Genomic DNA, 13,405 nt, shown 5'->3' with positions numbered 1-13,405 from the left:
GACGTATCTCAAAGTATATAATTCATATGTGAGTTCAAGATTGATTGACGTATCTCAAAGTATATAATTCATATGTGAGTTCGAGATTGATTGACGTATCTCAAAGTATATAATTCAAATGCGAGTTCAAGATTGATTGACGTATCTCAAAGTATATAATTCAAATGTGAGTTCAAGATTGATTGACGTATCTCAAAGTATATAATTCAAATGTGAGTTCAAGATTGATTGACGTATCTCAAAGTATATAATTCAAATGCGAGTTTAAGATTAGTGGAAAGCTAAAGATATATTTCTTTCATTTAATTCCCATTTCACTCGTCATCCTTTACATAATTTATAGTGATGATTTATTGATGTCATATATTGAACATATAGCATTCTTACAAGTTAGAAAAAACCTCTGATAAACATTGGGAATATCTTAGGTAGTATCTTTATATGTGTGTGTGTGTATATATATATATATATATATATATATATATATATATATATATATATATATATATATATATATATGTCTTATTTATAACTGTAATCGAACAGTTTAACATGTTTTTTCAAAAAGGCCCCTAAAAGAAACAGGAAATATGAATAAATCACACTATATTTCGGTCAATAAACATCGACCCTCTTCAGGATGTAAAGTTTACATCCTGAAGAGGGTCGATGTTTATTGACCGAAATATAGTGTGATTTATTCATATTTCCTGTGTTTCTTTTATGGGCCTTTTTGAAAAAACATATATATATATATATATATATATATATATATATATATATATATATATATATATATATATATATATATGTATATATATATATATATGAGTTTTTTGTACAAGTGTTTATGTTTTGATTTTGTAATACAACTTTGAGAATAGGCTACATGTACGCAAGGCAAAAAGATACCTGTTTTTTAAATATTTCAAACAAAATAGTATAATAATAGGACAGTTTTGTATTTTTGTTTAATCATTGCGTTTTATATAAATGTTGTGTTTGATGTAGCAACAAATTCTACGAGCAGAGGGCAGCACCTTCTAAGTTTCAGACAGTGAAGTTCCTTAGATTCTTTGCTCCAATATTTTACTAAGAAAACTATCTTATCTCAGCATTTTTAAAGTGAATAAGCAGGACACATTGAGAAATTCATTCACATAAGACAATACTGTGTATTTAATATTAGATAGATTCATTTGCTATCAAGATAATTTTCTAGATCCACATCATGACAGGTGTTCAGTTTTAAACAGACAGTAAATAAAAATATTTGTCATTGTGGTCGACTCTTGCTAGACACGTAGAAATCATTACTTTTGTTAACAATTTATCATTTTAAATCACGAATGACAACTGTATATAGATAACTACTTCAAACAATAGATATTAGTTACTAAGAGTCCAAGCTTTAACCGAAAAATCACTTAACATTAATGTACAGTAGGACACAGGTTTTCCTGAGACACCTCGCTCTGAGGAATTGCACATTGTCACACCCTTACTGGGTGGAGAGTTCCTGTTTGTAACCCCTCCGACCACTGACGCCATCTCTCCCTACATTATCTGCTTTGTTACTCGTCGTGTAGTATTGGTGTGACAGGGTGTAATTCATCAAAGCATGGTGTGCTAGAAGCCCCTGTATTCAACTGTACCAGACCCATGAAGAAAAAAAAATCTGATGCATAAATAATTGGTGCTTATAATAAATATTCGTTACAGAATGCAATAAATACAATAAATACATTAATTACAATAAATAATAATTAATCTTATAATAGATTGTCAGCTCCTTGTTCAAGGTAAAAATACTAACAACAGTGCACTCTATACCTACATACATAAACATAAATAAATACATCTGAACTCGGAGAGACTTTTCCATTCCCATTGACATGAGGTATACTTCTTTTCACAGAGATTGCATTAATGCCATTGTAATCTATAATTACATCATAATTGTTTATCAATCAATAGAATTATGAATTACTTCATATAACAAGTGAATGATCGCACATTGTATATATATATATATATATATATATATATATATATATATATATATATATACATATGTGTGTGTATGTATGTATACTGTATATGCTGTATACTGTATGTGTATAAATATGTAAAATTAGGAATGTATTCATAGAAGTTAGAATAATATACAATAATATTCTTATTCCATTAGTCCATGAAAACCATAGGAATGTACACAATTTTATGTAGAAATTGTACAAATAATGATTGACCTAAAGTGTGGATCAGAAACAATGCCCCTCCATGCAGTAGCAACAGATACAAAGAATCTATCAATCTGAATTAAAGCTACGTAAACAAGTAAAGAGTTTGCCAGCTACCAGCACCTGTTTGGAATTGTCCTGTAGGGAAACAATATGTACAAATTTCACTTATTATCACAACATATCTTAATATTAAAGCTTTCATTTTGCTAGAAAAACAGGAGCAATAATCTAATTTCAATTTACGGGTGATTCCCAAAGGTGTTGTCGGGTTTTGATGCAGGTAGCAATATTGGTGGCAAATGTGCCATACAACCATAGCACTAATTGGCATTGATTAAGGGTAGAGGTGACGCTATACCAGTATCAAGCCAAGTAACAATGCAGTGGTATAGGTGATGTCATTCAAGAAACATTGCACAAAGTGGTGTATTGTTGACAAAACCTATATCTAACAACCATTGCTTAAGTAGCATTGTTAGTAGCAAGAGGTGTACCAAGATCATGTTTACAGTATGTTGCCAAGCAATGTATTGCCATCAATATTAGCTACTTGGAGTCGAATGGTTGCAAGTTGATAACAAAGGACTGAAGACTTGGTTCTAATGATAACTCCATCATGGCTCATCGAAATCTAGATTTTGTTGATGGTGTAGCTTTCTTCTCTATTAACTTCCATCCACCAGAAAACGAAGAAAGAAGTTCTGTTTTGAGATATTTTCCTCACTGGGATATTTTTCCTTGTTGGAGCCCTCGGGCTTATAGCATCTTGCTTTTCCAACTAGGGTTGTAGCTTAGCTAGTAATGATAATAATAATAATAATAATAATAATAATAATAATAATAATAATAATAATAATATATAATTTACTTGAGGCATCTGGAAAACAGAGCTTCTCTCTTTGTTTCTTTTCATTTCCCTCTAGCGTCGTTTCGAGCAACTCTTCCGGCATATTTTAGCATCTGGCCGCCAATATTTCCATGAATGTGAGAAATCGAAGACATTAACCCACAAGTACCAACACAATTAACTTTGTTTTTACCATCAGTACTGGATACGTGATGCAAAAATTTAACGGCAAGACGCTGAGAGATCAGAAAAAGGGCCCGAGAACAAACGTGTAAGGGATGAAATTTAAAATTAATTCGTCTTTTGGTTAAAATGTCTGTGTAAACCCATTGTTTAGATAGAAGGCAAGCTATTTTCTTCTGTCTATTCTGTCTGTAAGTGTCGATATCTAGACAGCAAGCTCTCTTCTTCTATTCTATCTAGTCAAGGAGACATTCCAAAGACTGTATGAAATCTCGTTCGTGGAGGCACTGCAGTATGAAATTGGCGTTTCTTATGTATTCGTCTGCGGAGTCAGAAGTCAGTCCTCTGCTCTCTTCATTGGCATTCCTATTGATAATCGAGTAGACAGCCATGGCTCCAATGATGGCCACGGCCAAGAACGAAAGACCTGGCGCGCCACCAGTCTTGGTCTCGGCCTTGGGAAAGTCTCGAAGTCTCCTCATTTCTTGAGAAAGAACAGAAGTGGGTTAATCAAAAGGGGCCTTCCCGTATAAAAAAAAGCGTATGCTACTACTACTACTACTACTACTACTAAAAAACAAAATCACCGTCACCATGCATTTAATAAACATGACAAAAATGTACAAAACAAAAGACAGTAGCTGCAACAAATATAGCAATAGAAATTGTTAGGTTGGGAGTCGTTATCGGTACTGGTAATTTTTCAATGTCTTTATTGGTTTTGTTGAAGATACACTGACAAAATAAAAGCCCCTGAATAATGAGTTTAAAAGTATAGTAGATTTGGCATCTCTCTCTCTCTCTCTCTCTCTCTCTCTCTCTCTCTCTCTCTCTCTCTCTCTCAGGGGACTTGTAATCCCAGCTGCATTTACGGAGATCTCTCTTCTGTGTCTACCTCATCAAGATTCGGCCTATGTACACCTCAGTATGTGTGTCACCTATAAAACATGTCTTTAACCGTTACTTCTGTGCTAAGTAACATCTTTATAGATAAACCAGTATTACTAAAAGATACATTATTTAAAGATATACATAATGGGGTTTCTAAATGCTAGATATATGAGTGTTCATTATGAGTATAATTAGTTTTTTTTTTTTTTTTTTTTTTTTTTTTTTGTGATTTAACTCGACTTAGAAATGCCACGTGCATTTTATTTCATTTATTCTGACATATTTCCATCCTACTGTTGTAACCATACGCTGTACTTGTGTTTTAATCTGTTTATTTTTATTATTTTTTATCCCTTTTATATTTTATCATTTATTTTACTTCGCTTTAAGGGCTGCCCATCTGATCCTGTACAGCAGGGTAACCCTACTCTCCACGGGACCTCCACGGTCGTTTTATGATGTTCATGCGAGAGCATTTAACATTTCACAATGCTTTTTGTTCTCTTACTGTTTGATCGTCACTGTCAAAACACTCACGGAATAGGAGTCTTCAGTTTCCTCTCGAAAGCCTTAATATCTTCAATTATTCGGATGTCTCGTGGAAGCCTAATGTATAGTCTCGGGGCCGAATATTTAAAGCTCTAGAGCAGTGTTTCCCAACCTCTTTCAAATGATTACCCCAAAATTTTATTTCCAACTAATCAATTACCCCATTGAACATATACCCGGTAACATCGGATGTTTTTTTTTTTTTTTTTTTTTTTTTTTTTGCAGCCACCTGATGAACTGTATGGATCATGTAGCCCGCTATTGGCTGCTTATAGTTAAGGATCCAAAACAAAGCGAACTTTTCCATTTTAATGGATATCAAAATGAAATAATTATTGCATATTTTGTGTATGAATTATGGCAATAATTATGGGAATGTGAATAACTCAATTTCAGAACATATTGATTACCCCAAAAATACGGGTCCATTACCCCACTGGGGTAATTTACCCCAGGGTTGGGAAACACTGCTCTAGAGCCTACAGTAGACATGCATCTAGGTTCTGATAGTTTGAAACCATCTGTAATATATTCCTCTTTTTTTCTCTTCTCTTTCTCATACTAAATTCTATTCTGTTGAAATGTACTCCAAGGTAATGGAAGTTTTGGCTAGTTACACTTGAATGTTATTAGTAGTAATAGTAATGATAATAATGATAATCCCTCTAAACGTCTTTCGCAAGAATTTATCCACAATACTATTAAGTATGTTTAGTAAGGTAAACGTTTTATAAATTATGTCATGTGAGAAGACTAAGAAGCAACAAAAAAAATATTAGGGATTGTATTTTAATGGAATGATTTTATATGGGGGAGCGTAACGAGATAACTTTGAACGAAAATAAGTGTCCAATAAGTAATTTCTTGAGATAACTACAAACGAATACAAGAGTCTAGTGATAAATAGTTTCTTGAAATTCTTGTAATTAGAAGTTTTTGGAGATGATTTTAGTTGGATCCTAATTTTTAGAATTAATATTTAAAGTAATGTAGTGTTTATATGATGATTATATGTTGATAGATTTTTATATGATTATGTGATGAAGCTTCTTGGGCTGAATTCAAGTTTTTGAAGATTATTTCTAGAGATAATTAAAATGGGTTGAAATTTCTGGAGATAATCACAGAATAAGATTTCTAGAGAGGATTAGGCTACATGTAGTTAAAGCTTTTAGATATGATTGACTCTAGAATAGTTACAGATAATATTAGATTATTGTAACCTAGATATATGTCTACTGTAGGCCCAGGAGCCTTTAGATATGCAGCCCCGAGACTATACAATAAGCTCCCATAAGACATACAAAAGACTGTAGATATTAAGGCTTTTAGTAGGAAACTGAAGACTTTCTTGTTCTCTTAAGTGCTTCGATAGTGTGCATTTGACAATAAACGACCAATATACAGTGTGAAATGCTTATTGCCTTGTGATGCACATGATAAAATGACTGAAGGTCCTGTAGAGGGTAGAGTTTCCCTGCTGTATAGGACCAGAGAAACAGTAACCCTTAAAGTAAAGTAATTTTTAATTTTTTTTTTTTTTGATAAAAAGCTTTCCAAAAGCAATTATTAAAGGCCAAAAATATCTAAATATATAATTTATCAGGCTGTACAAGATTACAGAGATTATTGTGTGAAAGTTAAAAGTTTCAAGAAATTAAATCATAGTTCGTATAAATGTTTCTTGAGATGATCATAGACGTATATATTTTTGGAGCTTGATGAGTATACAAATGTTTAGGAGATAACTATACCCATTTTTTTTTCCCTAATGAGGCGCATTTGCACAGACTCGCAAAGTGCCCTTTTCGATTGGAAAAGTTTCCTGCTATCTGATTGGTTAAAATTATCTTGTCGAACCAATCAACGATCAGGAAACTTATCCGAGCTAAAAGGGCACCCCTGAGAGTCGCTGTGAATCTGCCTCGCTAAAAAGAATTGACCATAGATGTGGTGTATTAAAGTTGTTAGAGCAAATTGTTCGTGGATGAATCTTTCTGGTGTTAACAAAGTGGATATAAATTTTTGGAGAAAATTGTTGTATGTGAATAAAAGTTTTGGAGACCTGCTGTAACAGTGTGTGGATATTTTTTTTAAATCTGACTTGATCAAAATCGGTTTATAACTGTCTAAATGAAAGTTCTTGGAGATAACTCTATCTGGGTAAAAGTTTTTGGAAAAAACTTTATTTAATAAAAGTTTTACGAAATAACTATTTAGGGATTAAAGTATATAAATCATTTTGTGTTAATAGAAGTTTTTGTCAAAAACTGGATATAATTTACTGAATACTAGTTTTGAAAATTATTGAACTGGTAAAATTATGCAATCATCTGAAAATAATTAAACTGATAAATAATGCCACTTTCTGAATTTAAAAACAATGACAAAGATAAAAAAACAAAGTTTTGAACGAAGCAACACGCACTAACCTTCTTCGCCCTCTGAGACGTCTCTCGAGCGGCGCCTCTTCAATTCTGGCAACCCCTCCCGGCGAACGAGGCTCAGCTCAACAGATTCCTTCTCAGAACTCCCCCAAATGACGCCGGAAATGATCTCGTTGTCCCTTCTGCTGAAGTACGAAGGGAAGAAGCAGTGCAGATGGAAATTCGAGAGGACGCCCTCGGTTTCATTCGATAGGCAGGAGGTAATCCTCGTCAGATCCAAGATTGTATCGTCGATTGATCTCTTTTCGCCTCCACCTTCTGCGTTTTTGGAGATGAAGTGATATGCCATGTATTTCACGAAGGCGCCGAAGACCCCTATGGCGAGTAAGGAGAACCCGTTGGTTTTGTCCACGTTACGGAGGACTCGGCTGTGACTTTCCTGAAGGTGTGGAAACGCCGCAGGAGATATATCTTCATTCGTCATCTCGTGGTCGTCTATCTTGGATGGGGCGGCCATGACAGTTGACGTCAGGCCAATCAACAGAAACAATGCGATTGAGGATTTCATGTTGATTACAGATTCTTTTTCCTCGGGATTTGAGGTTTTGTACCTGAAATACGACAATGTAATTCATCATTCTGTACGAATTTCTTATTTGTGATTTGGCTATTTTTTTTATATAAGCTAAGTACTATGAAAAAGTCTATATACCTTCTGAATGAAAGAGAAACTGTAGGCTTCTACCTTAGTGAAATCTTTATCCTAATTAGAAATCAATGAGGCAAAGTTATTTAATGCAAAAAAAAAAAAAAAAAAAAAGTTAATCAACTTGATTATATTACTAACACTTTTACCAGAAGTTACTCCTTCAAACTAGGATACAGGTAACCTGATTTTGTAATAAAGGCATTACTTGCTTGCACCAAAGGTACATACCTTACACTATTAAGAATTTGCCTTAAAAACGGTAAAAATCCTGGAATAAATGTTGACAGGTATTTACCGTTTTAAAACGGATATATTGACGTTAAGGAGTGATATTGCGGTCACCAACCCTTAAAAGATAACAAAGTGTGGTGAAAATTACGGTCCCCCGTATTTTACTGAAATACGGCTGAGAACAGTATATTTTTACGGAGAATTTTCGTTTAAAATTGCGGGTTTTTAAGTGTATAGAATAACAGCTCTTCTGCCCTACATTTGATCGTCTCTTTAGATTTGTCTGTTGCCGTGGTTATTTTAATTCCATTTTACCTTTGAAATTGAGTTTCCTTAGATTTGTTGTTTGTGGTTTTGAATCCTTATTGTAATTTTTTTTTTTAAGGTAGTGTTTCATATCAATTTTGAAATAAAATTTTCCTTATCATTAAAAATGGAAGTCTGGTTGAGGTGTTGATTTATTGTTTCACTGTTTTTTAAGTCATACAAACCTGTGTCAGATTGCTACTCTATCAGATTGAAGTCGGGTGTGATTTTGTAATTTTTAGAACACGGACGCGCGTGCACACGCACACACATACATACATATACATACATACATATATATATATATATATATATTATATACGTATATATATATATATACTGTATAAGTGTGTGTTTTGTGTTTGTGAGTGCGAATGAATTGTGTATTTGAAATTATATATATATATATATATATGTATATATGTGTGTGTATATATTCATATATGTGTTTATATATATATATATATATATATACACTGGCCAAGTGTGTGTTTTTGTGTTTGTGAGTGCAAATGAATTGTGTATTTGAAATTGTATTCAGTAAGTTTGTATCTTTCACTTCTATTACGGATCATTCAATCCATATCCATACACCGTTGTAACACCGGTAAAAGCAGAGAGAGAGAGAGAGAGAGAGAGAGAGAGAGAGAGAGAGAGAGAGAAATAGGTCAAACAGAGCAGGATAAAACCCGTTCCTTTCTTATATGGGATCCTGCATAACGGTTAACGGGATTCTCATCCTATCAAGGTCAACTAACAGAATACGTTATGAAGGACAGGATATGAATATCCTATGAGCTCGGTCGTAAGGTGACCCAAGGATTTTTTTTCAGATAACTGACTGATTTTTTTTCTCCTTCTAACACTGACTAATTTGCGTTCAATCAATCTCTGATTTGAAATAAAATTTATCTTCAATTTTGAAGCTTTGATATATTTATAAAGTGTTATTACACTTCATTAAACTGATATTATTATTATTATTATTATTATTATTATTATTATTATTATTATTATTGTTGTTGTTATTATTATTATAATTATTATTATTATTTTATAATTATTATTATTTTATTTTATTATTATTATTATTATTATTATTATTATTATTATTATTATTATTATTATTATTATTATTATTATTATTATTAGCTAAGCTACAACCGTAGTTGGAAAAGCAGGACGCTATAAGGCCAGGGGTTTCAACAGGGAAAATATTAAAATAAATATCTCCTATATAAACTGTAAAAACTCTTACAAAACAAGAGGAAGAGAAACAAGATAGAATAGTGTGCCAGAGTGTGCCCTCAAGCAAGAGAACTCTATATTGATAAAGCCTTAGTCTCTCGCGGTTGTGAGTTTTGCTTTTCATTTGAGTAAATACTAATTCGCTTTAGGGTGTCTGGCATTGCAATTGCTTGGGTCATTGGGACAAAATTCTTGCGGAGGTGTCATATGAATGTTCATGTGCTTTGAAGTAATTTCATTATGATTGCATGTTTCTTTGAAGTAACAGTAATGATGTTAATACTACGATCTGGTTGGGAGAGGGGTAAAACATATAATTATGCCAAAATTATAATAATGAAAATTATATTAATAAGGATTATTATTATTATTATTATTATTATTATTATTATTATTATTATTATTATTATTATTATTATTATTATTATTATTATTCGAAATTCAATTTAGCATCACAGCGGAACAGAGCACAAAGAGGAAGATGTTACACAAATAAAAGATGAGCCAACAAAGAGATTAATATCTACTTACGTGAATATTAATATAAAGCCACTTCATCTTAGTCAATGATGCATGACACAAATGCATTTATTAACCTCTGCCCGTAAAGCAAGACCAAGAACAAAGATTAAAGAGCAGTGAATGGGAAAGAATAGGAAGAAGGGAAAGAATACTATGCATTGTTTGTGAAAGCAGCGAAGAACATTCGTAACGGTACCGGGTCGAATAGCTGATATATGCGTAAGAATTCTGAGCATTGCCGGAAGCAGAAAATGATCCCCTATGGGTTCCTGTGCTTGACCTTAATCCTAAAATCACATATTCCAATCCATTATTATTATTATTATTATTATTATTATTATTATTATTATTGTTGTTGTTGTTGTTGTTGTTGTTGTTGTTGTTGTTGTTGTTGTTATTATTATTATTATTATTATTATTATTATTATTATTATTATTAATTTGCTAAGCTACAACCGTTGTTAGAGAAGCAGAATACTATAAGCCCGAGGGCTCCAACAGGGAAAAATAGCCCAGTGAGGAAAGGAATCAAGTAAAAAGAGAAGTAATAAAATCAGAATAAAACATTCAAAGATAATTAACAGAATTAAATTAGATCTATCATATATAAACTATAAAAACTTCATATAAGCAAAATGAAGAGAAACAAGACAGAGCATGCCCAAATGTAACCTCAAGCAAGAGAACTCCAAGAAAAGACAGTCGAAGACCATGGTACAGAGGTTATGGCATTACCCAAGACTAGAGAACAATGGTTTGATTTAGGAGTGTCCTTTTCATAGAAGAGCTGCTTACCGTTATTATTATTTGCCAATCTACAACCCTAGTTGAAAAAGCAGAATGCTATAAGCCCGAGGGCTCCAACATGGAAAATAGCCCAGTGAGGAAAGGAAATAAGGAAACTACAAGAGAAGTAATTAAAGATTAACATAAAATATTTTAAGAACAGTAACAATATTAAGCTAAATATTTCCTATGTATACTGTAAAGACTTTAGAAAAAACAAGAGGAAGAGAAATGAGATAGAATAGTGTGCCCAAGAATGCGAGCGTAAATGATTTTTTAACAATATTGGAGATCACAAATATGAATAATTATGGTATAATCATTGGATAATACGTACGTTAATGAATTTTTACTGTATCTCAACAAGCCTCCCCCCCCCAAAAAAAAAAATAGATTATGAGATAACGGTTCAATTCTCGTTTACAAGAAAATCTTTACATAAAAATAAATAAGAAAAAAAAGTGTTAAAAATTTTTTTCCAAAATGACTGTTATTTGAAAAAAGTCGAAAAAAAATAATAGATTCCGGCCACACCGTGGGTGAAATCTCAGCAGACATATCATTACCAACAAGACAGAATCGTCTTCCACTGGCATGGAAAGTGTGATATACTTTACGGTTCCTGGCACCGTCGGTATAAACTATATTCTGACTTGGTCTGATACTCCAATTTCAGCGTCGTCTATTTTTTCACACGAGGGATTTCTATTTTTTTTACATTTCGTATGATTTTTTTTTCTATTAGAATTACCTTGATGATACTGGTAATATTGATGATAATAATACTTTATTATTATTATTAAAATTGTTATTATAATTATGATTATTATTATTATTATTATATTTTGTTGGTTTTTACTTTTTTGCTTTTATATTCCTGAAAAAAATAGGTTACAGTACGCAATACGACAACCTAAATTCATCCTTTGGAAATACATATCTTAAGTATATATATATATATATATATATACTTACATATATCTCTATATATGCGTGTTTATATGTAAGTACATACAGTATACGTAGATATGTATGTGTGTAAATTATATATATGCACACATCAGATATAGATGTGTGTATATATATATATATATATATACTCCAAATGCTACAACATAATTGAAAGTTACAATACTGCAATCTTTAGTGTAATACCCACAACCTATCAAACAATGCCTGATTATGATCACCATTTATCAAATTATCACACATCTAACACGACAATAACTTGTGCAACGCACAAAACACAACCTGAAATAGTTATTTATTTATTTTGAAGAACACAAAACCTTAGTTCCTTTAGCAATTGTTATTGTAGTGAGATTAAGCACTGTATAAATATTATCATATTGAACATAAGAATTTAAATTCAGAACTCACCTTCACAGATGTTCTTCAAATTAGCAGAGCAAATTCACAATCCTGAGACTAAGTTAGCGTCCCAATTTGTTTCTCAGCATCAAAGAAGATGCACTGAATAATCCACTCTTCACGAATACGCTTATTCAAGGTTCAACAAGCAATGGCAGTTAATTACTGTAAGCTGCGTAATAACTGTTATGCTTACAAAAGTTAATAAAATCAAATTTCCATGAAATAAGATAAACTGTCACAGCATTCCAGTTAAGGACAATCACCCAGGTAAAATTCACGAGGGAAATACGATCAGCCTAAACACGACCAAGTCTTTCCCAGTGGGTCAACATCCTCTGGAACGAAACGTCCTGGAACCCTGGAAACGCGCGTGCGTCGTCGCTGCAAACTTCCAGTAGCAAATGAGACCGTCCCTGCTCTACCAGCCCGATCCAGTGGCTTCGTTTTCTCCTTCCGAGCGGATTGAGAACACCGACTGGCCTACAGCCCCTGGACCTTGGCCCTCTGGTCCTTTAGTACGGTTCTATCCTGATACTCTCCTTGAGCCAGCACCTTCACGGAGAGTGATTAGATTCCGTGTGCAACGGACCAAGGGAGAAAGAGAGAACTTTCTCTCCCTGGAACGGCGTTTCGGGGGGAAACGGTTAACTAGCTCAAATGGTTGGTTTTGCTTCTTCAATGCTGCGTAGAAAGAATAGCCAATGCATGTTGCTTGTGATGCAGCTGTCCGGTAAAGAAATGACTGTGTTTGCGGATGTAAATGACTACTTTGTTTTCCGGGAAACGGAATTACAGCAAGTAGAACGGAAATTGAATTAAAATTACGTTTTTTTTTTTAAGAGATTATTATTATTATTATTTTTATTATTATTATTATAATTATTGTTATTATCATTATCATTGCATAATTTTCGTCAAGATTATTATTATTATTATTATTATTATTATTATTATTATTATTGCATAAATTTCGTCGAGACTATTATTATCATTATTATTATTATTATTATTATTATTATTATTATTATTATTATTATTATTATTATTATTATCATCTTGGTATACAACCATCACCACCATCACCTTGCTATGCAACCTTAATTACTAACGATAGCAATGGAAAACG

At 32.6% G+C, this 13,405-nt stretch overlaps 1 protein-coding gene across 1 annotated transcript; it reads right to left on the bottom strand.

Annotated features, from left to right (window-relative positions):
* Window positions 1-3,475: 3,475 nt before the first annotated feature.
* LOC137621146 (uncharacterized) lies at window positions 3,476-12,850 on the bottom strand. Its single transcript, XM_068351576.1, has 3 exons — window positions 12,286-12,850; window positions 7,149-7,714; window positions 3,476-3,760 (listed from the first exon to the last, which is right to left on the bottom strand). The coding sequence occupies exons 2-3, from the start codon at window positions 7,669-7,671 to the stop codon at window positions 3,513-3,515; spliced, it is 771 nt and encodes a 256-aa protein (XP_068207677.1). The 5' UTR covers window positions 7,672-7,714; window positions 12,286-12,850; the 3' UTR covers window positions 3,476-3,512.
* Between the last annotated feature and the right edge of the window lie 555 nt (window positions 12,851-13,405).

The sequence above is a fragment of the Palaemon carinicauda genome, chromosome 27 (assembly GCF_036898095.1).
Source record: "Palaemon carinicauda isolate YSFRI2023 chromosome 27, ASM3689809v2, whole genome shotgun sequence".
Lineage (NCBI taxonomy): Eukaryota > Metazoa > Arthropoda > Malacostraca > Decapoda > Palaemonidae > Palaemon > Palaemon carinicauda.
This window is presented reverse-complemented; position numbering and strand designations above follow the sequence as displayed.